The sequence below is a fragment of the Mesoplodon bidens genome (genome assembly GCF_964165515.1).
Source record: "Mesoplodon bidens genome assembly, chromosome: 12".
Taxonomy (NCBI): Eukaryota; Metazoa; Chordata; class Mammalia; order Artiodactyla; family Ziphiidae; genus Mesoplodon; species Mesoplodon bidens.
The window spans coordinates 62,596,963-62,622,754 of NC_138168.1; the positions used below are offsets into that span (position 1 = coordinate 62,596,963).

Below are 25,792 nucleotides of genomic sequence, written 5' to 3' on the forward strand. Positions count from 1 at the left end.
GGAGTTTGATCAAGGCGAGTTGAGGGTCCAGCTGAGATTGGGCTATCAAGTTAGCATTCTTGGATACCTGAGTTATGAGGCTTTTTGTTTCACTGGAATGAGAAAAGCCACACACAAATATCATAAACAGTTATATGGCCAAACAGCATCTGATTTCTTACGCTATACTTGAGAAAGCTTGAGAAGGAATTGCGGTTTGCTAAGTAGACAAAGAATGTGCTTATATGGGAACAGTCTGTGTTGTAAATAAAGGTATTGAGACATCCCTGTGCTTGTTGCACTGAGTCTGCGGCCTTGAGAACTTCCTGGTTGCCATCAACATGTTCTCTCCCAGTTAACGTGTCGTTAGTCAGTATAAATGTTTGTGGACCAAATTCATGTTTCTTCCTCTGTTCTTTTTGAGGCCAGCACCTCATGGAAGGAAACTCCAGGCCCAGGAAACAATACAGCATATTCTCTTGGTGCTTTTTGTGAAGTGGCTTCTGCTACCAGGAGTTGTCTTATCACCTGCCCTCTGTGACAGCTTTCCTTGTCACTTGATAAACCCAAGAAGCATCCAGCTCTTCTCAGTGTTTGGACAGGGAGAAGGGGGTGTCAACAATAGATTAAAAATTTAGCTCTAGCAGCTTTGTTTCTACTTGTTATTTGCTGAAAGGTGCAATATTGTAAATGTTAGATATAGTGCTAGGGTAAAGAGTTTCTGCTTTTTCTTTCTCTGAAGCCTCAAGATTAAACAAAACAGTAGTGCTAAAAGCAAGTATATAAATAGAGGGATTAAGAGGATGACCTCTTTCAAAAGCCTTATGAGGTTTTTGAAAAGCCTCATAAAATGAGATGCATAGGGCTTCCCTGGTGGCACAGTGGTTGAGAGTCAGCCTGCCGATGCAGGGGATGCGGGTTCGTGCCCCAGTCCGGGAGGATTCTACATGCCGCAGAGCGGCTGGGCCCGTGGGCCATGGCCGCTGAGCCTGCGTGTCCGGAGCCTGTGCTCCACAACAGGAGAGGCCACAGCAGTGAGAGGCCCGCGTACCGCAAAAAAAAAAAAAGATGCATAGATGCTCCAGCGTAAGGTAAAATGAAGAATTGAGAAATACTGGATACTCAAATAAATGGTTTAAAAAATGCAGATAATCTCTGCCAGTATTTTAGTTGATTATTTGCATATTTGCAGTATAAGAAGAGTTTTTTTTTTAACATCTTTATTGGAGTATAATTGCTTTACAATAGTGTGTTAGTTTCTGCTTTCTAACAAAGTGAATCAGTTATACATATACATATGTTCCCATATCTAAGAAGAGTTCTTTTTATAGGCTGGATTATTTGGGTAATTTTTACTATGTGGAAGTAGCATCTATGAATTCTTTTTCATCTCCCTTTATGAAATTCATTTACTATGGACATATAATTATCACTTTATTTATTATTACTAATGCACATATTAAATGCAGGTATTTTAGATGCTCGAGATTCTCAAGTAATTTTCACATTGGTTTTAGAAATATGGTAGTATATATGATTATGTCTTAAGAATGATTAATATTCTTAGAATTTTAGTATTTTAAATAGTGAAAGAGCTTGAATATTAGCATTCTGTTCTTTTCCATTTATCTGTGTTCTCCACTTACCCTGAATCTGAATCCAAGCTCTACTTCTTACTAGCTGTGTGTCCTTCGGTAAGTGACCTGATTTCTCTGTGACTGTTTCCTTGTCTGGGGATAATAATGGTACTAATCTTATAGGGTTATTGCAATTATTAAACAAGTTAATAAGTTCTTAGAGCAGTGCTTGTACATAGTAAATACTATGTAAGTATGTTCTATTATTGTTACACTGATGGTAGGAAGCATCATTTTTTTCAGATTGGTACAAAACAATGAGCAAAGTACAACTGTTTTTTCTATTTTCCATCACTCATTACTTTTTCATCTCTGAAGTTACTGACAGGCACGAGGGAGGGTGTCAGGGCCCCAGGCAGGTAGGAAATGGGCATTGCTGGACAGAGGGTCGAGGCAGAACCCAGGCCCGCAGGCTGGCCGAGAGCTGCAGGAGGAGATGGGAAGGCTTCAAGGCAGTTCTCACTCGGGGGTGCTGGGCACTGGCTCTCAAACCACCATGCTGTTCTAGAGAACATTGGCTGTGTGGTAAAGACTCCTCGTCTCTCTCCATCCCTGTCAAGAACAGGCTTGGGTGGAATTGAGCCTGAATGGGAAGTGTCTCCATTTTCCCCACTGAGAGGGGCTGAGGGAGGACTGCAGCCAACAAGGAGATCATCAAGTGTCTGTATCAGGAGAAAGATGGAAGTAAAACAGTACAAGTAAGAGTGAAAAATGTAGTTTTGCTGAGAGATGGAGTCATTAAGAATCGTAAAGTAAGATTTGCTTCAGGGAAGCCCCTTGTCAATATATAATCTTTTTATAACTTTGAATCACCAGTATGTAACTTTTCACTAGGATGACTATTCATCATTAAAAATAATTTTAGTTTTTTAACCAATATCGTATCACTAAAGATAAGTAACTGTTTTCCTCTTATGAAAATGAGTGTAAAAGATTACCATTCCTCTTTAATCAGGTGATGCCCAAAATGACAGGCCAATTTGGTTTGGTTTTTAATTTGCATCCTGAATTTTGGTTTCAGGCCATTATCACAGGAAACATACTTTTCTTTCATAGCTGTTGGTGACAGGAATAAACTATTGGAAAACAACAGAGCTCCAGGAATATCAAGTGTAACCTCAGAAGGACACAATTTTTTTGTTTGATATGCAGGCTGTTTAATTTTTCATCATGGAAGTTGCGATTATTATAATAAGATAACAAGTAACAATATGAAATTATCTTCTATTACAAAAAAAGTTAACCTTCTTAACAAAACTGGCATTCCATTGTTTTTCTGATCTCAATAACTTTGTTGTAGAAACTAAAGATGAATAATAAGTATTTCATCTTTCAGAACCTTAACTGAATGATTTTCACACATTCATGTGAATTTTCATATTTTGTGGCTCTGTTTCCTTCCTATATTGAAAATAAAGTTGGATGCATAGTAATATAAGACTGAGCCCTCTTTGGTGCCTATTAAATTATACACATCATTTAACTAAATATAAATGATATGGTGAGTGCTTCCCGAGTAAATAATTTCCATGACTTACCAGTTGCAGCCATCAGACGATTCTAAAACTACACATCACATTCTCAATGGCATTTTTACTGTATTGGCTCTTTGCTTGCCAAGTTACAATCAAGAATTAATTTCCTCAGGGTTTCATGGTCCATTGTATCAGAAGTTATCAAGTGGCTTTGAACAGCACTGATAATTCTCCCTAAACAATACTTGAAACTAGGCCAAAGGGAAGTAAAACTTCAGTCATTTCTGATGATTAATTAGGATAGTCTTGAAAAGTTTTTCTGTTTGATGCTTCTTGCCACTAATTTATTGTTTCAAAGTGTGCTGTTCTGTCTTTAACTTCCTATTTTCTCCTTCAATGTTATGATGCATAATTGATATGTCAGTTATATTGGGTACAATTATCAATATGAAGCCTTAAAAAAAATACCGTTTCTGTTAAGTCCAAGGCAAACATAATTTTCAAACATAGTACTAGACAATCACAAGGCATATTCAGAATTCCAGAAATGCAACACCCTTAGCGTGGTTTTGTTGAAGATACCCTACATATTGTTGGAAATAATCCCAACTCTCTCAGCCTTTACAGGTCAAATTTTCCTGGCTTTAACCATTTTTCTGTGGTTTTTCTTTGAGCTTTCCTAACATATTATACCTCCATCTTTCTTTAAATGACAAGGTACCTTGGAAAGGGTCTGGGCTGTGAAAAAGGGAAGCAAAGAAAAATTTGTGGTCCAAAACCTGAAAACCAGCCTTTTAAGCTTTAAAATATAACCTTGCCAGGGTGATGTCTCTGGGACTAGTTTGGCAACCCAGTGGATCCATTCAGAAAATAGGAGACTGCCTAGTCTTACTCTAAAGATATGCAATTTTGATGTACTTGTTTATTTTCTTTGAATGATAGTCATTTCTTTATTATGAAGGAAGAACACCACCTGCTGTAGCTGGATGGTGAGACTAATTCACATAGATTTTACTAGAAAAGAGCTATATTGCCATGGGACAAAAGAGCTTAAAAAAAATCCTGCAAAATATATTGTCAAACAAAAAATTCCCCAGAGAACAAAGATCATGCTAATATTATATATCAGACAAAGCAGATTCTTATAGAATCTTAAAGATCTTCTAGATCTTTATTATTGAAGATGTTTTCTGATCAGGACATATAACTTCAGTGCCTTCTAAGGCCTCATGCCTCTTTGAACCATAGCTCTCTCTATAAATTATGAGTTAAACAATTAATTCCATTTCACTCTTTGGTAAAAAATAACTCCTTAATATTCATGTTGGAAGTCATCTATGGAGAATTCTTGCAAAATAGTTGGTGCTTACTTTTTGCTAAAATTAAATTAATTAGCTTAACAGATTAGAGTAGCTCTTAGGTTTCCCTTATTTCTTATTTTTTAAACAATGCCATCTTACAAAACTGAAATGGAGATTATAGTGGCTAGACAGTGCTGGCAATGGTATCTTGAAAACTGAAGGTCCTGATTTTTCTGCTGACTTATCACTGATCTTCTGTCTGGTCAAAGGGAATGACACCCTTACTCCACCCCACCCCCACCCAATAAACACACACAAATGAAAAAGTATTTGAAAGAGAAATAAGAATGGTCAGTTTCCATTTACTTGGAACCATTTCCCCCTGAAATCTTACCTATTATTTTCACTAATGGTAATTATATATATCAATATATTATAGCATTTACCATATTTCACTGTTTTAAGCACTTCTATAAATTTAGTCGTTTAGTGCATGTAACACTTACAGGTAGGTAGTATTGTTCATCTCATTTTACAGATGAGGAAACTGAGGTCACATGGCTGAAAAGTGGCTGAGCCAGAACTTGAACTCATGCACTGACTGGCCCTCAGTATTAGGCTCTGCTGTCTCTCAAGGCATTCAACTCACCAAATCAAAAGAAATCCATTCAGTTTCATTCTTGTTGAACTCTGAATGAACAGCATTTGATATTGTCAACTATCCTCTTCTTGAAACTTTATCCTCCTTTGCATTTGTGACAATTATTTATCAAGCACTGCTCCATGTCAAGCACTGTTCTAGGCACTGGGGATATTTCAGAGAATAACTGTCAGATGAAAATCCTTGTGTGGAGCTCACATTCTAATGGAGAGAGACAGCTAATGACAGACAATGAAAATAAACATAAATTACAGAGTATGTTAGAAGATGGTAAGTGCTATTAAAAATATACATAAGTATGTATAAAGGGAGAAGTATAGAGAGGATTTAGGAGTACCTCCTGGGTGGGGGGAGTACAAATTAAATGGCATGGTTAAGTGAGGCCCTATTAAGAAAGTAATATTTGAGCAAGGAATTAAAGGAGATGGGGATGGGCAATGAGGAGGATATCTGGGGAAGAGCATTCCAGGAAGAGGGAACAGGCAGCACAGGGGCTGTGAGGTGGATATGCCTGGCATGTTCATGGAAGAGCAAGGAGGTCAGGGAGGCTGGAGAGGGTCAAGGGGGAGAGTGGTGGGCATGAGGCCCAGGAAGTAGGGGGAGAGCAGAACAGGAGCCTGCAGGCTGGTCTGGCAGTTTGACTCCTTTGAGAGAAAGGAGATCTTTTGGAGAATTTTGACCAGAGGATAACCTGATCTGGATGTATGTTTTTATAAAATCACTCTGGCTTTAGAAGAGGCAACGGTGGGAAAACAGGAGGCTGTTGGGATAATCTAGGTGAAAGACAAAAGCAGAGGTGGCTCAGACAAAGGTAGCAGGGGAGTGGTGAGAATTGGGTGTGTTTTGAAGGTAGAGCCAACAGGATTTGATTGGAGGTAGCGTTGAGGGAAAGAGGAGAATCAAGGATGACCCCAAGGCTTCCAGTCTGACCAACTCGAACTGAGGTGGGAAAGAAAGTCTGTGAGTGAAGGGGTTAGGAAAGGTGGGGAGCTCAGTTCGGACATAGAACAAAAACATGTATCAACAAAACATGTTAAATATAATATTAAAACTTAAGACCAACCTAAATGTTCAACAGTGAAGAATTGAATGAATAAATTATATCTCCATACAATGGAGTACTATGGAAATGTAAAAATATTTTGCACATCAATATATTATTTATTGATAGGACATATTAACTGGGACAAAAAGCTGGTTGTCAGTTAGTACTCATGGTGTAACTCACGTTGTGCATAGGAAAAATAAAATACATAGTAAAATTTTAGTAGTAGTAGTTTGGGGTGATTTAGTGCTTTTGTTTTTATATCTCTATTTAAAATTTTTTTGTAACTTTTGTGAGTAAAAAGGGAGAGTATGTATTCTAATTGCACTTGAGTAAGATTTATATAAATATAATTTGATAATACATATGCATAAAAAGGATACTTGAAGGATATGCACCACAGGGTTAATGTATTTTATATAAATAACAGGGTCATGAGTGATTTTTCTTTTCTTTTTTTCTAGATTCTTTATATTTTCTAAGTTTTAACAAATAACAGGTATTTCCAGGGTAATGTAAAAATATATATAAATTTAAAGAAAAAGTTTGCGCACGGTCAGCCGGTAACCTTGCCCTGTAAAGTACTGTATCTTCATCTTATGGACTGTGTTTTTGGACTATGAGATGGGTATAAGACCATGTATAGTAAGGGGAGGGGAAGACGTTCTTTCCCATATTTAGGGGAACTACCAAGTTACCAAGGGCATCCCACTGTAATTTTTCAACAACCAGCCCTATTCCTGCTGTGAAAGTACACTGAGAATCAGGAGGGGCAGGTAAAGAAAAACTTGGAAGGTCCATTGACCGCTCTACTCTAATTCAAATAACCTTTGTCTTTCAGATGATTTTTACATAAGTTTAAAAATTGCAGGGCTTCCCTGGTGGCGCAGTGGTTGAGAGTCCGCCTGCCGATGCAGGGGACGCGGGTTCGTGCCCCGGTCTGGGAGGATCCCACGTGCCGCGGAGCGGCTGGGCCCGTGAGCCATGGCCGATGGGCCTGTGCGTCCGGAGCCTGTGCTCTGCAACGGGAGAGGCCACAACAGTGAGAGGCCTACGTACCACAAAAAAAAAAAAAAAAAAATTGCATCCACTTATTAAAACATTTTACACACTGTAAAGTGTTAAGATCCATATCACTTTAAAAAATTCACCCATTGCTCCATTGTTGTTGGAGATGATTACTCTTCCCATGGTATATCAAATTTCAACTTGATATACTTCATTATTTCTGAAGCTTAAAGTATATGAAGATTTGAATGCTTCCACATTCAAACTCAACTCTCTTTAATGATTTTTTTAAAAAAAATACAACTCATTCTAGGCAGAGAGACTTTAAAAACAACTTTACAACAATTTTATGGTATCCATTTTAAGATGCCAGTAGGCAGTCAAAATGTAATATCAGGTTCTAGATGTGAACTGGTTGCTTAGGTGAAATGATTGATTGATGTGATTTTGTTTTTTTATTTCAAGGGAGTGAAAAAAATAGACCCCAAATTCTATGAAAAATTTATCAGTCACAGATTTGGAGAAGAAATGGTACATCGCATAGATCTTTGCTCCATGCTGAAGAAAAAGCAAAGTAATGGTTATTATCACTGTGAGTCTTCAGTTGTGATTGGTGAGTGCCATTTAAAAATTACTTATTATCTTTGATTTTGATTTCTTTAGCATCATTTTGTTTTGGCAAACGTTTATGTTGTATGTTTTTCTCAATGACATATTTTCCTAAATATTACGTTTTGACAATAATACATTAAACATTTTGTGGAACATATTTAGTATTCATGTTTATCAATCAAGATTTTAGTACCTATAGTTTTTATACTTTTGTGCTTTAAACACAATCATCATGAAGTCTTCAAATGTTGATTCATAATTCATTTCAGTTTAATTTTATTTCGTGAATATGAAGAAAGCATTTTCTCCAGTGAAGGCCTACATGACCACAGCATTCTATACCAGGCATTTTTGTGTTCACTGCTTCTAATTAGGAAGAGAATGTGCCAGGCCAGAAAGTTTCACTCTGGGAAGGGAAAGCATAGGTGGCCTGCAAAGATTGAAAACTTGTCCTTTAATTTCTTCCCTAAGAAAAACATATTTTAAGGGGAAACAAAGATTCATACATAAATGCTCTGTCATTGTATCAGGGAGATGGCATGTGATGAGACAGGTTCATACACAATTATGTTTCCGAGTGCAAAGTGTGTACACCAAATGAAGAATCTGAAAAACCAGAACAGGGGTATTTCTCATTGTTTGCAATGTGAATGTCTTTTAAAGGAGCCTGATCTGTTGTGATTAAAATATACAATTTCAAACTGGGCAGTCTTCTTATAAAACTGTGAACTTCAAGACAACCTGATTTGTATACTTTTGAAGTAACATGAAAATACTCAGAGAAGATAAATACCAGTATCTAAATATTTCAAGGTCTTCAACCAAGATAATTTCTCTCCACGTCAGCTTGAAGAAAACCTATGGAAATATACATCCTGAAAGAATCTTTATACTGAAGTTTAAAGTATTTTAGAAATGTTCAAGAGACAGAATTTTGTTTCTAAATTCTCACTAGAGATCTTCAGAGAAGTCATTATTTTACCTTCCAAAGAACTTAGCTATCTTAAACAGAAGATAATTAATATGTCATTTGAATTTTATGTTCTGAAACGCTTCAAGTGTGCTTTAAGGAAGATTTTTGTGTTTTCAGAATCTCTGTAAGAGAGCTGCCTTCCATCAAAGTTTTGATGAAGACCAAACATTGCTGTTTAGGTTCATTGTAAAAGGCAAATTTAAATGCTTCTTGTGTAATAGGGATTTTGGCTGGCTTTCCATATCTTCTCTGTAATTACTTTAGACCAACCTTGAAGGAGAACTCAGTGCTTCATTGCCTTTCCCACTCCCATTTTTTAAAAAAAGAGCAGTATGTAGATTTTACTGAAGGTATTGTGGGGCTGCATTATATAGCTTACAGCATGGATTTCCTATATTGCCATTAGACAGCTCTGTTCAGGTCATCCCAGATTACTGTGTTCCACTCACTGAGTTTTCTTTTATTGCTCTTTACCAGCTTGGTTTCTAAAATTCCTTTTATTATAGGCAATTTCTCTAGATTTTTCTCTCAGGCTTTTTTATCTCTCACCCTTTTCTAATTCAGAGCAATTTAGCTTCTTTCAAACTTCACCCATCTTATATCCCCATATCAATCATTTAACATTATTTAAAAAATGGTTTTTGCCTATTACACATACTCTATATTCTCCTGCCTTTATGAACATTAAAGCAATATCTGCATCTAAAATGATAATTATTTAATAATTAGCCAATTTTAATACACACTAGAGTCTTGTATTTGCTATGGATAATTAGTGATTTTCTTGATCTTACCTGAGTTTTGCAACAGAGAATACAGGGCAGGATTCAGGACTCTTTCTTTGTGAGTTTCATTTCTTGTTCAGATTTTTTTTTGTATTATCTTTTTTTAAAAATTTTTATTGGAGTATAGTTGATTTGCAATGTTGTGCTAGTTTCAGTTGTACAGCAAAGTGAATCAGTTATACATTACATATATCCACTCTTTTTTAGATTCTTTTCCCATATAGGCCATTACAGAGTACTGAGTAGAGTTCCTTGTGCTGTACAGCAGGCTCTTATTAGTTATCTATTTTATATATAATGTGTATATGTCAATCCCAATCTCCCAATTTATCCCTCCCCTCCCTTACCCCCTGGTAACCATAAGTTTGTTTACTATATCTGTAACTCTATTTCTGTTTGTAGATAAGTTCATTTGTACCTTTTTTTTAGATTTCACATATAAATGATATCATATGATATTTGTCTTTCTCTGTATGATTTACTTCACTAAGTATGACAAACTCTAGGTCTATCCATGTAGCTGCAAATGACATTATTTTGTCCTTTTTTATGGCTGAGTAATATTCCATTGTATATATGTACCACATCTTCTTTATCCATTCCTCTGCTGATGGACATTTAGGTTGCTTCCATGTCCTGGCTATTGTAAATAGTGCTGCAATGAACATTGGTGTGCATATATCCTTTCGAATTATGGTTTTCTCCAGATATATGTCTAGGAGTGGGATTGCTGGATCATATGGTAGCTCTATTTTTAGTTTTTTAAGGAACCTCCATACTGTTCTCCAAAGTGGCTGTACCAGTTTACAGTCCCACCAACAGTGCATGAGCGTTCCCTTTCTTCACACCCTCTCCAGAATTTACTGTTGGTAGATTTTTTGATGATGGCCATTCTGACCGGTGTGAGGGGATACCTCATTATAGTTTTGATTTGCGTTTCTCTAATAATTAGTAATGTTGAGCATCTTTCCACGTGCTTTTTAGCTATCTGTATGTCTTCTTTGGAGAAATGTCTATTTAGATCTTCTGCCTTCTTGTTCAGATTTAATTGGCTTCCATTGGTATGACTTCTCTTTAATTTGATACTAACTCAAATTTAATGTCCTTTCCTGAACTTTGAATCAGTATTGTGTTGTATGCATTAAAGAGTGAGACAGATTTCAGATCTTAAGATATTTTGTATTCAGAATTCTAGAGTAGAAGTTAGGCTTCAGGGACTCTGGGAACCTTCTGAAATTGTTTATAAAACTTTGTATGTAGGTACCTATGTGGATTTTTCTGGGGAGAGAATTTATTAGATTTACATATTTCCTATCTCTTAATTTGTTAATGGTGCATTCTTGGAGAGCACTGGATTCCAAATCACTGATTTTCTTTTCAGCTGTCTCAATTATATCATTTAGGACATTAAAAAGAAAACAAAAAAACAAAATAATGACTATATGCTTCATTTCCAAGACTTCCAGTTGATTCTTTTTCATCCTTTCCTGTTCTGATCTTTGCTTTATAGATGCTATTCCTTCATTTATTTCTTTGATGATGTCAATATAATTAATTTTGAAAATTCATGTTTTGAAAATCTGACTCCTTGGATTCTACTTGGATTCTATAGAATTCTACTATTTGTTGGGTCTTTTGTGGCACTTGATTTCCTCTGGTGCTTTTAAAGTTTTTTTAGAGAGCTCATTTAATTGTGCAAGTTTCCCCCTCATAACCCCATGTGTGGTTTTGCAGATGTCTCAGTGCTAGTCCCACAGGGTACACTACTTTGTATTAGGTTAGGAACTGGCAACAGCAACCATCTTTGTCCGTAAGGAGTTGGAGTGCATTCTTCTTGTGCCTCTTACCAACTTGTGAGGTTTTCTTAAGAGTAAAGATAATTAGCCCTTTGCCATATTGACTTCAAATATTTTTCCAGGTTTTATTTTGCATTTAGTTTTGGTCACAAGATATTTTTCATATTAAATGTTTTTAAGTTTTGTAAAACTATAGATAAAAAATTCTGTGATTTCTTTAATTATTATGACTAGAGTCATCTCTGAACCAAAGATTTGATACATTTTCATTTATATTTTCTTCTGATTTTTTTGTTATTATTTTTGCATTTGAGCTTTTCATCTATCTGGTGTGATCATTAATTAAGTAGTCAGACATAGACGATTAACATAGAAATCCAGTTACTAAAAGTGGTTGTGAAATAGAGATTTAGTTTTAGGAAATTTTTTTAGAATGTTTTTTTTACACCCCACCAACCTTACTTTGTGTTCCAAAGATCACAAATCAGCAGGCTTTCATGTTGTACTCAACTAACACAGGGTTTTAAAATTTGTTTTTATAATTTTAATTACTTTCCAATCTGGGGGTGATTTTATGTAAAAAATCTAGGTTTCTGATGTCTTTGAACAATCCAGAAATGTGGCCACACGTGCTCTATGTTCTTGCATGCAGTGATTTCCTGGGTGGGGTAGTAGGCACACCTTGAAAGTAGCTGCCTTTCATCATCCCCTGACTCTTGTTCTTCTACAATTTGCCTAACTCACTTGCACTACTTGGTTGGTTCCTGAAGGCATCTGAGTTTGGATCCCCTGGCAGCTGCTGCTATTCCCTGGGTCTACTTTTCATTTCCATGCTGAGCATTTTCCTCTCCAGCTTCTGCCATCATGCATCTTTATATGGAGTGTTAGGGGAGTTTGGTAGGATATGGAGGCAACAGTCACATGTTCAGATGCAAGAGAAAGGTACTACATTTTAATTCTCTCATAATAAGAAATGTGGTTGATATTATGCTTACCTAATATTGAGGTATAACTTCTTACAAACCTAACTGCATTAATCAGCTAAAATTAAAAAAAAAAAAAAGTGAAAAACCAGTTCTTCCTGGTGAATCCAGGAATGAACTATAGCTCAGATATCCTAGGGTGGTGAAAGCTGTTCTCTGTGAGCTACTTACTGGAGTTGGGTGAATTAATTTTTCTCTTGCAGCTCTTTTCCATTTATATTTCCTTAGGGAAGGTAATTGACTAAATGACACCCTTTGTAAGATTGATGAGCAGTTTAATGCTTGCAAAGCTAGTTTACTTTCAGCTGTCAGAGGAGGCAGTGGGGAATTTGGAAAGGTCTAGAAGAGATACATGTGTGTATATATATATATATATATATATATATATATATATATATATATATTTTTTTTTTTTTTTGCAGGCCAGTGTACTTCTTTATAGCTTCTGCAAGCAGAGGTACAAACATGATTTTCTGAGAACCCCAGCTGTTTTTTGGTTTAATAATAATTATTCACCATTAATTTAATGAATGTTATTGAAAGTGTACAATGCGTGCACTTCTCTCAGGTATAATGAGATACAGAGAAGTATAAGACATAGCCCTTAAGAGTGATATAGCATCACTGGGGAGCTAAGACTACATCTGGGAAATGGAGAGGGAGGAGGAATAGAGAAATAGGGCTTCATCCCTAACAATAATGGGCTTTGATAGGACACAGTGGAAGAAGCTTATAACTTTAGCTTCTAGGAAAGTGGAGATGGGGAGTGGCAGAGCTTGGATAAATAGGATGAGGTGGATAGTAGAGAAAGGACACATTCCAGGAACAATAGGTACAGTTTACAGGGGGAGAGAAGCAATAGATTGGGAGGCAGGGTGGGGGTAATATTAGTGATAATATTAAGCGATAGGAATAATAGTAATACTAGAGCTAGGAGGCACCGTGACTGAGTGTACAGTCTAGTTAGCTGAGGAGGCTACAGAGGGGAGGTTTGTGAGTTTGAGGAGTTGGTCAGGGAGGTGTGAAAGGAGATGGGCACAGTTGAATATACTAAGTCAGTAAGTGATAAAGGAAACTGAGTAGATAGATGTGAGATAAAAAGAGGGTGAAGTTTAATACTCAATAATGACTTAGGATTGGATCCTAAAGATAAGACCATCAATTAGTTCTAACTGTAGAACAGAGGCAGTGAGAGGGTTAGGGTTGGGCCGACCATCAGCTGAAATAGAAACAAACAGGCCTATGCAGATATGGTGATAGAAGAGGACAGGGGTCATAGTCAGTAAGTTAGCATCATCAGAGCTGTAGTCAGCAGTCTGTAGCCAATGTCAAATAGGTCAGACCAACAAGACACCAGACTCAGACTTTATGGGCTGAAATAACTATGGAGAATTCCAAGTGAGTTGAGTCAATGACTTTATTCTATCCAGGTGTCCCCACCTTTTTAGAATCACTCTTAGACCTGGACAGCTTAGACCAGTCCTGTCAGTCTTAAAAGCCTTGTCATGGTCCATCCAGTGATTCCCGGTGGTCCTGTATAGGTGGTGGTTCAGCCAAAAGGAAAGTACTTTTGGGGGTTACTTCTAAGGAGACCCTGAGATGTGACTTTGGTGTTTTAACCTTCAGTACTTCTTTACCATTAGGGGTCAGGGCACAGCTCCAAAAGCTCTGGATCTTGCCCAGTTTGGTATGTAAGCATGGGAGTCTTCTCTGTGGAAGGTAATGATGTCAATGTAATTGACCCATTGGTTGATAGGGTAGGAAGGGGTGGAGGGAAAAGGAAGTGAACAGTTTCTCTTCCTTGGGTGAAAGGCGTAGCTAGGACAAATCTCTTTCAGCTTTCTAGAATCCATAAATCTGAGCCTTTGTCATATCAGTGATAAGTAATAAATGTCTAAAATGTTTAATTTGAACATGTTTATGTTGCTAAAATGTCATACACTCACTTAAAGGTTTACTTAGTAGGTAGGGGTATTGGCATTAGATATGTGCTTAAATGTCTGTTTTTTCTCACGTAAATCATTTACTTTTTTTTTGTTTTACATCTTTATTGGAGTCTAATTGCTTTACAATGTTGTGTTAGTATCTGCTGTATAACAAAGTGAATCAGCTATACATATATCCCCATATCTCCTGCCTCTTGTGTCTCCCTCCCACCCTCCCTGTCCCACCCCTCTAAGTGGTCACAAAGCACCGAGCTGATCTCCCTGTGCTATGCAGCTGTTTCCCACTAGCTATCTCTTTTACGTTTGGTAGTATATATATGTCAATGCCACTCTCTCACTTCGTCCTAGTTTCCCCTCCCCCGACCCTGTGTCCTCAAGTCCATTCTCTACGTCTGCATCTTTATTCCTGTCCTACCACTAGGTTCATCAGAACTATTTTTTTTTTAGATTCCATATATATGTGTTAGCATATAGTATTTGTTTTTCTCTTTCTGCCTTCACTCTGTAGGACCAGTAAAAATGTGCTTCATTGTGCTTATCTTATGAATGATTTAATAGTCTAAGGCTACACTTTTGTTGGGCTTTAAACTCTTATGGCTTTAGTCACTATTTCTCAAAGTTTGGTCCATGGATCCCTGGCAGTCCCTGAGATACTTTTAGGGTCTGTGAGGGCAAAACTATTTTTATAATAATACTAAGGTATTATTTGCTTTTTCCTCTGGGTTAACATTTGCACTGATGATGCAAAAGCAGTGGTGGGTAAAACTGTGGGTTACCAGTGTGAATCAAGGCAGTTGCAAAAAAAAAAAAAAAAAAAAAAGCCAATTTCACCTAAGAATGGTCTTGCTGAGTAGTAAGAATTATTAATTGTATTTAATCTCAACCTTTGAGAATGTGTCTTTTCAATATTTGTGTAACAAAAATGGGAGGTGCTCATAAAGCATCTCTGCATATTGAAGTGGGAGATTAACTCAGGGAAGAGCACTGTGTGGTTGTTTAAGTTGCGAGCTAAAATAGGCACTTTCCTTCATGGAACACCATTTTTTCTTGAAAATTGACCCATGGACATTTTTCATTTTCACACTTGGGTGTTTGGCAGACATCTTCTTGAAAATAAATAAACCTGTCACATCAAGGACAACTGACATGATTTACTGCTAATAATAAAATTCAAGCTTTCAGGCAATAATAAGAATTTTAGAAAACTAATCTATTACCATGAGTTGACAGATTCCTAAACTTAAAGACTTTCCCCCACTTTAAAAAAAATGTATTTATTTTATTTATTTATTTTTGGCTGCGTTGGGTCTTTGTTGCTGTGCACAGGCTTTCTCTAATTGCGGCGAGCGGGGTTACTCTTTGTTGCAGTGCATGGGCTTCTCAATGGGCTTCTCATTGCGGTGGCTTCTTTTGTTGTGGAGCACGGTCTCTAGGCACATGGGCTTCAGTAGTTGTGGCACGTGGGCTCAGTAGTTGTGGCTCACAGGCTCTAGAGCTCAGGCTCAGTAGTTGTGGCACATGGGCTTAGTTGCTCCACGGCATGTGGGATCTTCCCGGACCAGGGCTCAAACCCGTGTCCCCTGCATTGGCAGGCGGATTCTTAACCACTGCACCACCAGGGAAGCCCCCCCCCCTTTTTTAATGGAAAATTTTATACACAAAAGTAGAGAACACAGAGTAGAAAAAGGAACTCCATTTTTCCAGTTTATCTATCACACTATCTGTCTTTACTTTATTGAGGTATAACTTATCCACAAAACTTTTACCTGTTTAAAGTGTATAACTTGATGAGTTTTTAACATATGTATGCACTTGTGAAACCATTATCATTATCAAGATACTGAAAATTTCTTTCACCCCCAAACATTTACTTGCTTCCCTTGGTAATCCATAAAGACTTACCTAATGAGATGGTGTTATATTAATGAATTTTTTGATGTTATATAATGAAATACGTCAAAATATGGAGAATCTGCATAACTCAGTGAATCCGTATTTTTAAAATGACTGGTGTGTGTTGTTACAAAGACATGCATGGATAAAAGACCCATTAAAAGGTCAATATAGACCACAAGATTTGACTGTAAAGAGTATGAAAAGTTCATTGTTATGCTTTTAAGATTCCACATTGCAACTAAACTTTAAGAAACTACAACTTGTCAAGTTTTGATGTAATATCAAAGAAGAATATCCACAGTTATCTGAAAAGGCTATTATTCTCTTCCTTCTTCTAAATATATTTCTATGTGAGGCTGGATTTTTCTTATACTTCAAATGAAACAACATATTGCAACAGATTGAATGCAGAATCAGATATGAGGATAAAACTGTCTGATTAAGCCAGACACTAAAGAAAATTATGAGAATGAAAAATAATGCCATTCATTTCACTAGAAAAACTTTTAATTAAAAAAATATAGGTATTTTCACAAAACATTATTTATTATAACATATAGTGGATTTATTATTGATATTTTGAAAGGAATGAATAAATAAATTTTTTAAAATTCTGTTTTAATTTCTAATGTAGTAAATATTGACAACATAATCCAAATAAACAAAAGCTCTTGGTAGGGAGAGATTGTAGATAAGTTTTAAGAATGTTAAGGGGTCCTAAGGCCAAAACATTTAAGAATTCCTGATTTAGTTCATGTGTCCAAGAAAACTATGAAAAAATTTAATCCTCAGACAACATTCCAAACTTAATTTTGATCAATATTTCCTACTCTTTCTTTGAACAAATTAATTTTGGTGGCTACTCAGTTATCTCTCTATAAAATATAAACTAGGTTGATCCCTCTCTCCTTAATTTTTCTGTTCATCCCTTTTAAGTTTCCATTTAAGCATTCTGTGGTAAAAATGTGACAAGTAGAAAAATACCCAAGACTGACAATAGCATATCTATATGAAACGATGCATTAAAAAAATCATTATTATGTGAAATTTATATTTTATAATATAGGAATGCCTCTTTTGTGGTAGGCAGGACCAAAACATTTTGTCTTGTTTTCTTTTGCACAGGCTGACAGGGAGATGATTAAGAAAATTTCATCTCTAGTTAGACTGAGTAAGATGAATCTACCTCAAGCATGTTAGAAGAGGGAAAAGAGAAAAGACAGTTTATCACCTAAGGGAACTGTACATTTTTTTTTTTTACTTGAAAACTTAATTATCAAGTAATTTAATAAGAGCTGAGTGCAAGGTATTTAATTATTTACTCTATGACACACAAATTGAATAACCATGTAATTTATTACCCAGATGGATACTTGTAAGTGTACTATGCTGGGTTAAAAGAAGAAAACCAAGAGTATCCTGCTTTAAATGGGACTTACATCATCCTACCTAGAAAGCATAGTGTTCTTGAAAAGTGGAACCTTTGACGTGGTAAAATATTATATTTCAAATGCCAATCTTGTTCCTTTTTGTAATGTAATTGTCCTCTTCTTACAATGTTTCCTTGATGAAACCTGTCTTCTAAAAAGAAAGTGAAGTTTCATTATTTATGCCCCTAATAAAATTGAAAAGCAGCTGATAGTTGGAACTCTCAGCTTGTTGCTTTCCATCTGCTTGAGTTAGAGGAAGTTGCAGGGTAAGTAACTGAGCAAATTAATCGTAATGATGGCTCACTGTATTTTAACTGGTATATCAGCTATTAATCTGATGCTAACACAGAGTGGCAGCTGTGGCTCAGGCTATTTTGAAAATCCAACATCTGTTGGCCTGGTTTCAAACCTTATGATTTATATTAGATGCCTTGGGAACCTTACATATTAAAGGGGTAGTGCTATGTGGTAAATTTAACTATGTGACAAATTAAGCATCACTGCTAGGATGATGCAGTAATAATTTGTGTTATTTTATGATTTATGTGTACAGCCTCTGATTTTAAGTGTATTTTAGAAAACATGAAAGAAAATATTGAATTCCAAATAAAAAGAAAAATAAATGAATGAAATGATTGGAGGGCAGATTCTGCAGTCAAAAGAAGCCATTAAGATATAGGGAATTAGTCTTAGGAGAGCCTGCCTAAGTTGCCAAAAGTTATGGCTAACCCATCACATTGCCTAATTGCCTCTGAACGTGTTTTTTCACCAAACTAATTAATGCTTATTAATGTTTTAAACGTACTTAACACAGTGCCTGACATATAAAGTTATAAAAAATGTTAGTTATTAAGATTAATGGCACTACTAGTTATACTAGAATACTTATTGCAACAGTATTCTTACTTTCCTAACATCAGAACACCCAGTCAGATTTTTATAAATTTGCCTCATTCCTAATGCTGTCCTTAAATTGGCATGGATTAATTGGTGCATTTCAAAAATAAAAATGCACATATACACATATATGATATATCTATCAAATGCCCTTTTGTATTTATGTAATATTTTATATTGTACACACATATTTATATATAATTTATGTATAAAAATACAATGGTGAATATGGAAAACTGACATTTTTGGGGAGCCATGGGAAAAACACAATAAAGTGTTACCTATGTTTTGTATAAAATACCTAAAGCACTATCTGTAGCTAACAGGAAGAACAACATTTTGTCAATTCATGAATTGTGGCTCTATTTGATCTTCTATTGACTAGGGTATTCAGGGGAATATTTTGTTTAGATTCTGGCTCTGAGTACAGGGAACTACATTTGATTATCATGTTTTATATTTCATACCAGGGAACCATAGCTGCCAAATATATTTTCATTGCTAACAGCTCTGATCAAAGCAAAAGCTTTTACTTAAGAAGTCAATCTTAGCCTAATATGGTTTAGAGAAAGGGAGTTCACAGTTTTGCTCCAACTATGCATTTTTAGCAAGAATTTAGTTGATAAGTATGGCATACATTTATCTATATATGATAGATTTTTTAAAAAATCTGGGCTTCCCTGGTGGCGCAGTGGTTGAGAGTCCACCTGCCCATGCAGGGGACACGGGTTCGTGCCCCGGTCTGGGAAGATCCCACATGTCGCGGAGTGGCTGGGCCCGTGAGCCATGGCCGCTGAGCCTGCGCGTCCGGAGCCTGTGCTCCGCAACGGGAGAGGCCACAACAGTGAAAGGCCCGCATACTGCAAAAATAAATAAATAAATTAAATAAAATCAATAAAAATAAAAACTACCATGCCACCCTTTATTGATTCACTTTTTAAGGCTTTTATCTTTTTTTGCTATACAAAATTATTTATAGAGCTTTTCAAGAACTTTTCTAAGTTTAATTGACCAAACAGTAGATACCACATTTTTATTAAAAGTTAAATATAAAACTCTTCTGAGTTTTGCCTCTTCTGAGTCCATTCTCTTCCTGCCCTGATTGCTGATTGGCAGAGCTGTCCCTTCCCTGTGAGGCGGTGGGCTTTAGGGCACGTGGGCTCCACTTTCGCCCCGATTGGTTCCATTCTTCTTGCCAGTGGTTAGTTTAGGAAGTGTCACGTGACCCAGTTCTGATAAGTGAGGGGAAGTCTGCTTGGGACCTCAGAGAACAGTTTTCTTGATGATGTATAATTTATTGGGAAGAGAACGTCATTTTTTAGCTGGAAATTGTTGAGTATACATGCGATCCCTGGACTTAGCAGCATCTTAACCACAGGGACACTAGGTGACTTCAAGCCCATGTGCTGAGTATGGGAGACTAGAAGGTGAATCTTGATGATCTTAAGTCACAGAATTAACCAACCTTAGAGCAACTCTACCTCAGATTATAGGAGGTAATGACATTTTGAAAAATTCGTAACCTCTTGAATCAGGTGTTTTTTGTTACTTGCAGCTGAATGCATCCTAACAGATACACATTTTGGATGTAAATTACAAAATGTATTAACAGAAAATAGACTCAGTGTTTTGGGTTTTTAAGCACAGTTCTGATAGTTACTAAAACTTGTTAGATGAATCCATAAACAGAATGAATACTGACATAGTGTATCAGATGAGTGTCAGCCTAGACCATGGTGGCTCATGACAGATCCTGAGACCTGCTGAAACCAATCTTGATTTAACTGCATTTCATCTAGTAAAAGAGAATTTTCTTTTCTTTATCTTGGGGATTCACTTTCATTCTTCTGTATCACTTTAAATGTTATTAGAGGGAAAAAACTTTAATAATTATATACTGAGTTATTAAAGCACCTTTTATTTGAAGTCTTCAAATGCTTTACATAGCAGGAAATGTGACTGTTGTCTTGCTCAAGACAAACAGTGAACCACTTTCAGAACTACACATATGGAGGATATTCTACATAAAGAATTAGGACCTGTGAAAACCCCCCAATAAGTTGGGAACTGTAGAACCAAATTTTGTGTTGTTTACATTGTTAAACTACAAATAGAATCTACTTATTGGGTCCTTTTGGCTTTTTGAAATACATGTTTTCTTCCTATGAAGGATGTTTCTTTCTCTCTGAAAGGTTCAGGGCATTAAAGGATTAAAGGCACTTGAATAAGAAAGCAGCCATATCGGGTAATACAAATACTGGCCAGCAGATTAAGTGTATTCTCTGCTTTTCTTTCTTTCTTTTTTTAAATAGGTTTTAACATGCAAACATTTGCCTTGTCCATGAGTACGTAACTCATGTCAGTTTCTGTGAATTCATTGCTAATGCCTGCAAAGAAGAACAGACTGTAAAAAAGCAGGCCTGGCATATACCCTGAGAAAACCATAATTCAAAAAGAGACATGTACCAAAATGTTCATTGCAGCTCTATTCACAATAGCCCGGAGATGGAAACAACCTAAGTGTCCATCATCGGATGAATGGATAAAGAAGATGTGGCACATATATACAATGGAATATTACTCAGCCATAAAAAGAAACGAAACTGAGCTATTTGTAATGAGGTGGATAGACCTAGAGTCTGTCATACAGAGTGAAGTAAGTCAGAAAGAGAAATACAAATACCGTATGCTAACACATATATACGGAATTAAAAAAAAAATGTCATGAAGAACCTAGGGATAAAACGGGAATAAAGACACAGACCTACTTGAGAATGGACTTGAGGATATGGGGAGGGGGAAGGGTAAGCTGTGACAAAGCGAAAGAGAAGCATGGACATATATACACTACCAAACGTAAGGTAGATAGATAGTGGGAAGCAGCCGCAGAGCACAGGGAGATCAGCTCGGTGCTTTGTGACCGCCAGGAGGCGTGGGATGGGGAGGGTGGGAGGGAGGGAGATGCATGAGGGAAGGGATGTGGGAACAGATGTATATGTATGACTGATTCACTTTGTTATAAAGCAGAAACTAAAAAAAAAAAAAAAAAAAAGCAGGCCTGAACAGTATCTGTCCAGGGTAGGTGACCGTTCCCGGCCTTTGTCATCCTGGTCCTGCACTGCCTTTCTAAAACTGTCCAATGGGATTTACCACAATGCAAATGCTGGGCTTCCTTCTGCTCCCTTCCCGCGTGCCTGCACATGTGGGCCCCCCACCTTCCTTTGACCCAGGCTTTCTTTCTCACCTCCTCTGGCAGCACCCCTCGACTCAAGAGTTAACTTCACCCCAAGAGCCGACGTGCTTATCACATTAGCACATACTCAGTGTGTAATAAATAGCACCTGGAATCAAATTGAATTGATAAAATGGTATAATACAAATTCAAGGTGTCCAGGTACACACTGTAACTTCTCAGCCCTTCTCCCAGCCCTGCTGCTGTCTGTTCTCTGAGCAGGGAAATAGATTCTCTGCCCTAATTGATTTCTCACCATTAAGGAAAAGGCTTCAGTTACATACATTGTTCAAGGTTTGGCCACATACATAGAAGAGACCTGACTGAATAATAAGCAGGGTGGAGGTATTTGAAGCTGGGCGCTAAGCTGGCATGTGTCAGTGGAGATTGGGAAGGACATCATGGATTGGTAAGGAAGGACTTCCTTTGTACCTCTGGTTATCTGCTTGTTTCCTCTCCTTTCCTAAATGCACATGGTATGTTATGTTTTTCTCCTTGTGTTTCATATATAGGAAAAAACACATTGTCTTTCCAATTACCTACTGAAATGGTATAGCATATGGCAGTTTCAAATGCAGATAACTATAACTTTCAGTTTTTGAGAAAAACGGCTAAAGCACTGCAGAGAGAAGTTAAAAAGTCTTTGTTGAAAATATGACTAAAGTAGGAATAATGTTAAAACATAATTCTTGGCTCCCAAATTTCTGCTTGGTCAAGATTCTTTTACCTGGTAATTAAAAAGGACTTTACTGGTGAGATTTACAGATTACCCTTAAAGTTTTTCAGTTATAATTTTTCAGTCTCTTTCCTTTGCAGATAGGCACTCATAAGAACAGCTTTCAAATATCAATATTTAATGATGTAGTTTCAGAACCTTGCCCTTTGGGTACAAAATGGCTACATAGATGTAGCATGACTCAAAATGGAGTAGCATCTATGTGATAAATATATGCTTACTGTGGATTGATTATTGAAAATTAAAATTTGGTTTTACAGGAACATAGAGAAACAGAATACAATATTGAGTAAGTCCATCTAAACTTCTTCAAGCCCAGAGTAACTGCTTGGTTTTTGGTACACTGATGTCAACATAAAAAAACTGGGATATATTCCAGAACATCCCAATTTTTATGAATTGTGTTTCCATAAATTGTCAAGCATTTCTTTTTTCTTTTTTTAATTAATTCATTAATTAATTTTTGGCTGCGTTGGGTCTTCGTTGCTGCGTGCGGGCTTTTCTCCAGTTGCGGTGCGCAGGGGCTACTCTTCGTTGTGGTGTGTGGGCTTCTCATTGCGGTGGCTTCTCTTGTTACGGAGCACAGGCTCTAGGCACGCTGGCTTCAGTAGTTGTGGCATGTGGGCTCAGTAGTTGCGGCTTGCGGGTTCTGGAGTACAGGTTCAGTAGTTGTGGAGCATGGGCTTAGTTGCTCCACGGCATGTGGGATCTTCCCAGACCAGGGCTCGAACCCATGTCCCCTGCATTGGCAGCAGGCGGATTCTTAACCACTGTGCCACCAGGGAAGCCCCAAGCATTTCTTGAAGTTATGTAACTTTTCACTGAAACTGTGACATTTCTTGGTGTAACAGTTTCTGTAAGAGTGCTACCTGCTTTATATCTTCCTGAAGTGTGCCTTCTGTGCTTAAAGGCATGTCTCCTAAGGCTTGGTTCCAGAATTTGGAGGGATAAAGCATTTTCCCCCTCTTTTTTTTTTGTTTTGTTTTGTTTTTGCGGTACGCGGGCCTCTCACTGCTGTGGCCTCTCCCGTTGTGAAGCACAGGCTCCGGGCGCGCAGGCCCAGCGGCCATGGCTCACAGGCCCAGCCGCTCCGCGGCATGTGGGATCCTCCCGGACCGGGGCACGAACCTGTGTCCCCTGCATCAGCAGGCGGACTCTCAACCACTGCGCCACCAGGGAAGCCCTCCCCCTCTTTTTACACTTCATGATTTGATGTCCTCTTTCTCTCCACTCTTTTGAATACAGGAACATTTACTTTTTCTTTTCTTTCTCATTTGCTTCTGTAAGTTGTCAAACTCAGATTTCCTTTCTTAATGAATGGGAGATCTCAGAAGAATTGGTAATCTGTACAGTTCTACAGAGTCAGAATATTACAGTGAGATTTTTTCCCTTAGAGTCAGACTTTTATAGCAGAATTGCCCAGAAATCCACATATACATGTTTTCAGTTATAGATAGAAAATAAAGCCAAACAATGACAAAGAGAATAGAGTCTTTGGTCATAGTTAAGAATTATATTTTCCCATTAGAGATAGTAATCAGAGCTGACATTTCAAAGTACATGAAGAAGAGGCAGCTGCTGCCCCCTCATACTTTTTAGTTTTATTCCTGCCATTTCAACCATTATAAAAATTGAAACAGCTATAGCAGATATGGGCAACTGTTTTAACCATGATTAGTTTGTAGCGAGGCCTGTGAGAAAAGAAAACATGAAAAGGTTATGGTTTTAAATTTATGAACATGATATCCGATATTTTTTCTCATTGATGTTAACCTTACTTCTTTTTCTAATCTTCTAGTTATGGTAGATCTCTATGTATTACTGAAAGGAGTCTGTTAACCCCCTAATAAAACCCTACTAATATTTTCTAGGATTACTTGTGAATGGTCCAAGTTGCTCTTTTTCCTGGAAGCTGAAGGCTTCCCAGGGTTGTTCTGGTGCCCGTGTTCTCCCTTGAGTCATTTCCCCAAGGCGTAGCTGGCAGCAGGGCTCCAGCTCCAATAAGGGATCTGTCTTTAGGTCTTTGTTTTAAAATAGGATTTTAAATACTCTAGCACCATTAATAAAAGGATCTGGTGACAAAACATGAGAAACCAAAGCATTTACAACATATTACCATAGAGCTTGATTAAATAACTATTTTTCTGAACATTATTCTGAAATTGTAAGAGGTTTCATAAAGTATATACCTGATACCACACACAAATTGTGTTGAATAATACAGAACTCTGCAATGAGATGCTCAGGGCTTATGCAGCCAGACAGATTGAATTCAAATCCCATTATTGTCATAGTTCTCTGAGAGATTTTGGCCAAGTTACTTTCCTGAGGTTAAGTTTTTCGCCCGTGCAGTGGGGATAGTAATTGTACCTATACCTCAGAGCCGTGGTAGGGATTAAATGAATGAGTAAATGTAAAGCCCTTAGCAAGTGCCTGTTATATAGTAGGTGTCCAGGAAATGTTAGTGATTATTTTTAGTTTTAACTTACAACTTGATTGTTTTGTGAGATAGGGATGGGTGAGGAGGGGCTTACATCTTAAACTATTCTAGTTAGTTACATACTGACATACTGTTGTATTTCCAAATAATTGGGTAAAAGATGGATACTTTCTAGGTCCTTCTGAATGATAGCTACTCAGATTTGCGGGGGGGAGGGGGCATGGAATGGCAGGGAAAAAGATCTATTTTTTTCACCAGAATTCCATATATATAGCTTGTTTCCTAAATGAAAACATACAGACACATGAATTTCTTAGTTATTTTTGAGTTGAAAATTTGTGTATATGAAAACTTATGAAATCTGTAGAAGGAAAATCACATTTAATTGTATGTTGAAGGAATCATCTTTATTGAAAAATTCCAAAACTATGCAGTGTAAAAACCATTCTTGGAAATCCTGAGCTAGGAGTAGTCATAAACCTACAGGGTGAAATTACAGTCTTTCAGAACTGAGAAAAACCTTAGTGACCTTGAACTCAGACCCCACCCCCTCTTTGAGGTTAAACGGTGTGCTAATTATTTGCACAATTAAAAGCCAGTTTTAAAACTCCTGTCTTGAATTTCTCAGTTGTTTTCTAATCTTTTATTATGGTTAATTCACTTTTAACGCTTATGAAAAAAAAAAAAGCCTCTTAACATAGCCACGCCACTTGCCCACCCCGCCTTGGATTGCAGGATATCCTGAGATACACACTGTTACTTAGCTAATGATACAATTTATATCTTTCATTCTTTTTTTTTTTTTTTTTTTTTTTTTTTGTGGTACGCGGGCCTCTCACTGTTGTGGCTTCTCCTGCTGCGGATCACAGGCTCAGCGGCCATGGCTCACGGGCCTGGCCACTCCGGGGCATGTGGGATCTTCCCGGACCAGGGCGCAAACCCGTGTCCCCTGCATCGGCA

The 25,792-nt window shown here is 37.2% G+C and overlaps 1 protein-coding gene across 5 annotated transcripts in view; it reads left to right on the forward strand.

Moving 5' to 3' along the window:
* Positions 1-25,792, forward strand: part of AKAP7 (A-kinase anchoring protein 7) — a 129,982-nt gene that overhangs the window by 66,162 nt on the left and 38,028 nt on the right. For all 5 annotated transcript variants that reach the window (XM_081250632.1, XM_081250630.1, XM_081250631.1 and 2 more), the window contains one exon: positions 7,572-7,719. In XM_081250632.1, the coding sequence (XP_081106758.1) occupies positions 7,572-7,719 (148 nt within the window). The remainder of the gene's footprint in view (positions 1-7,571; positions 7,720-25,792) is intronic.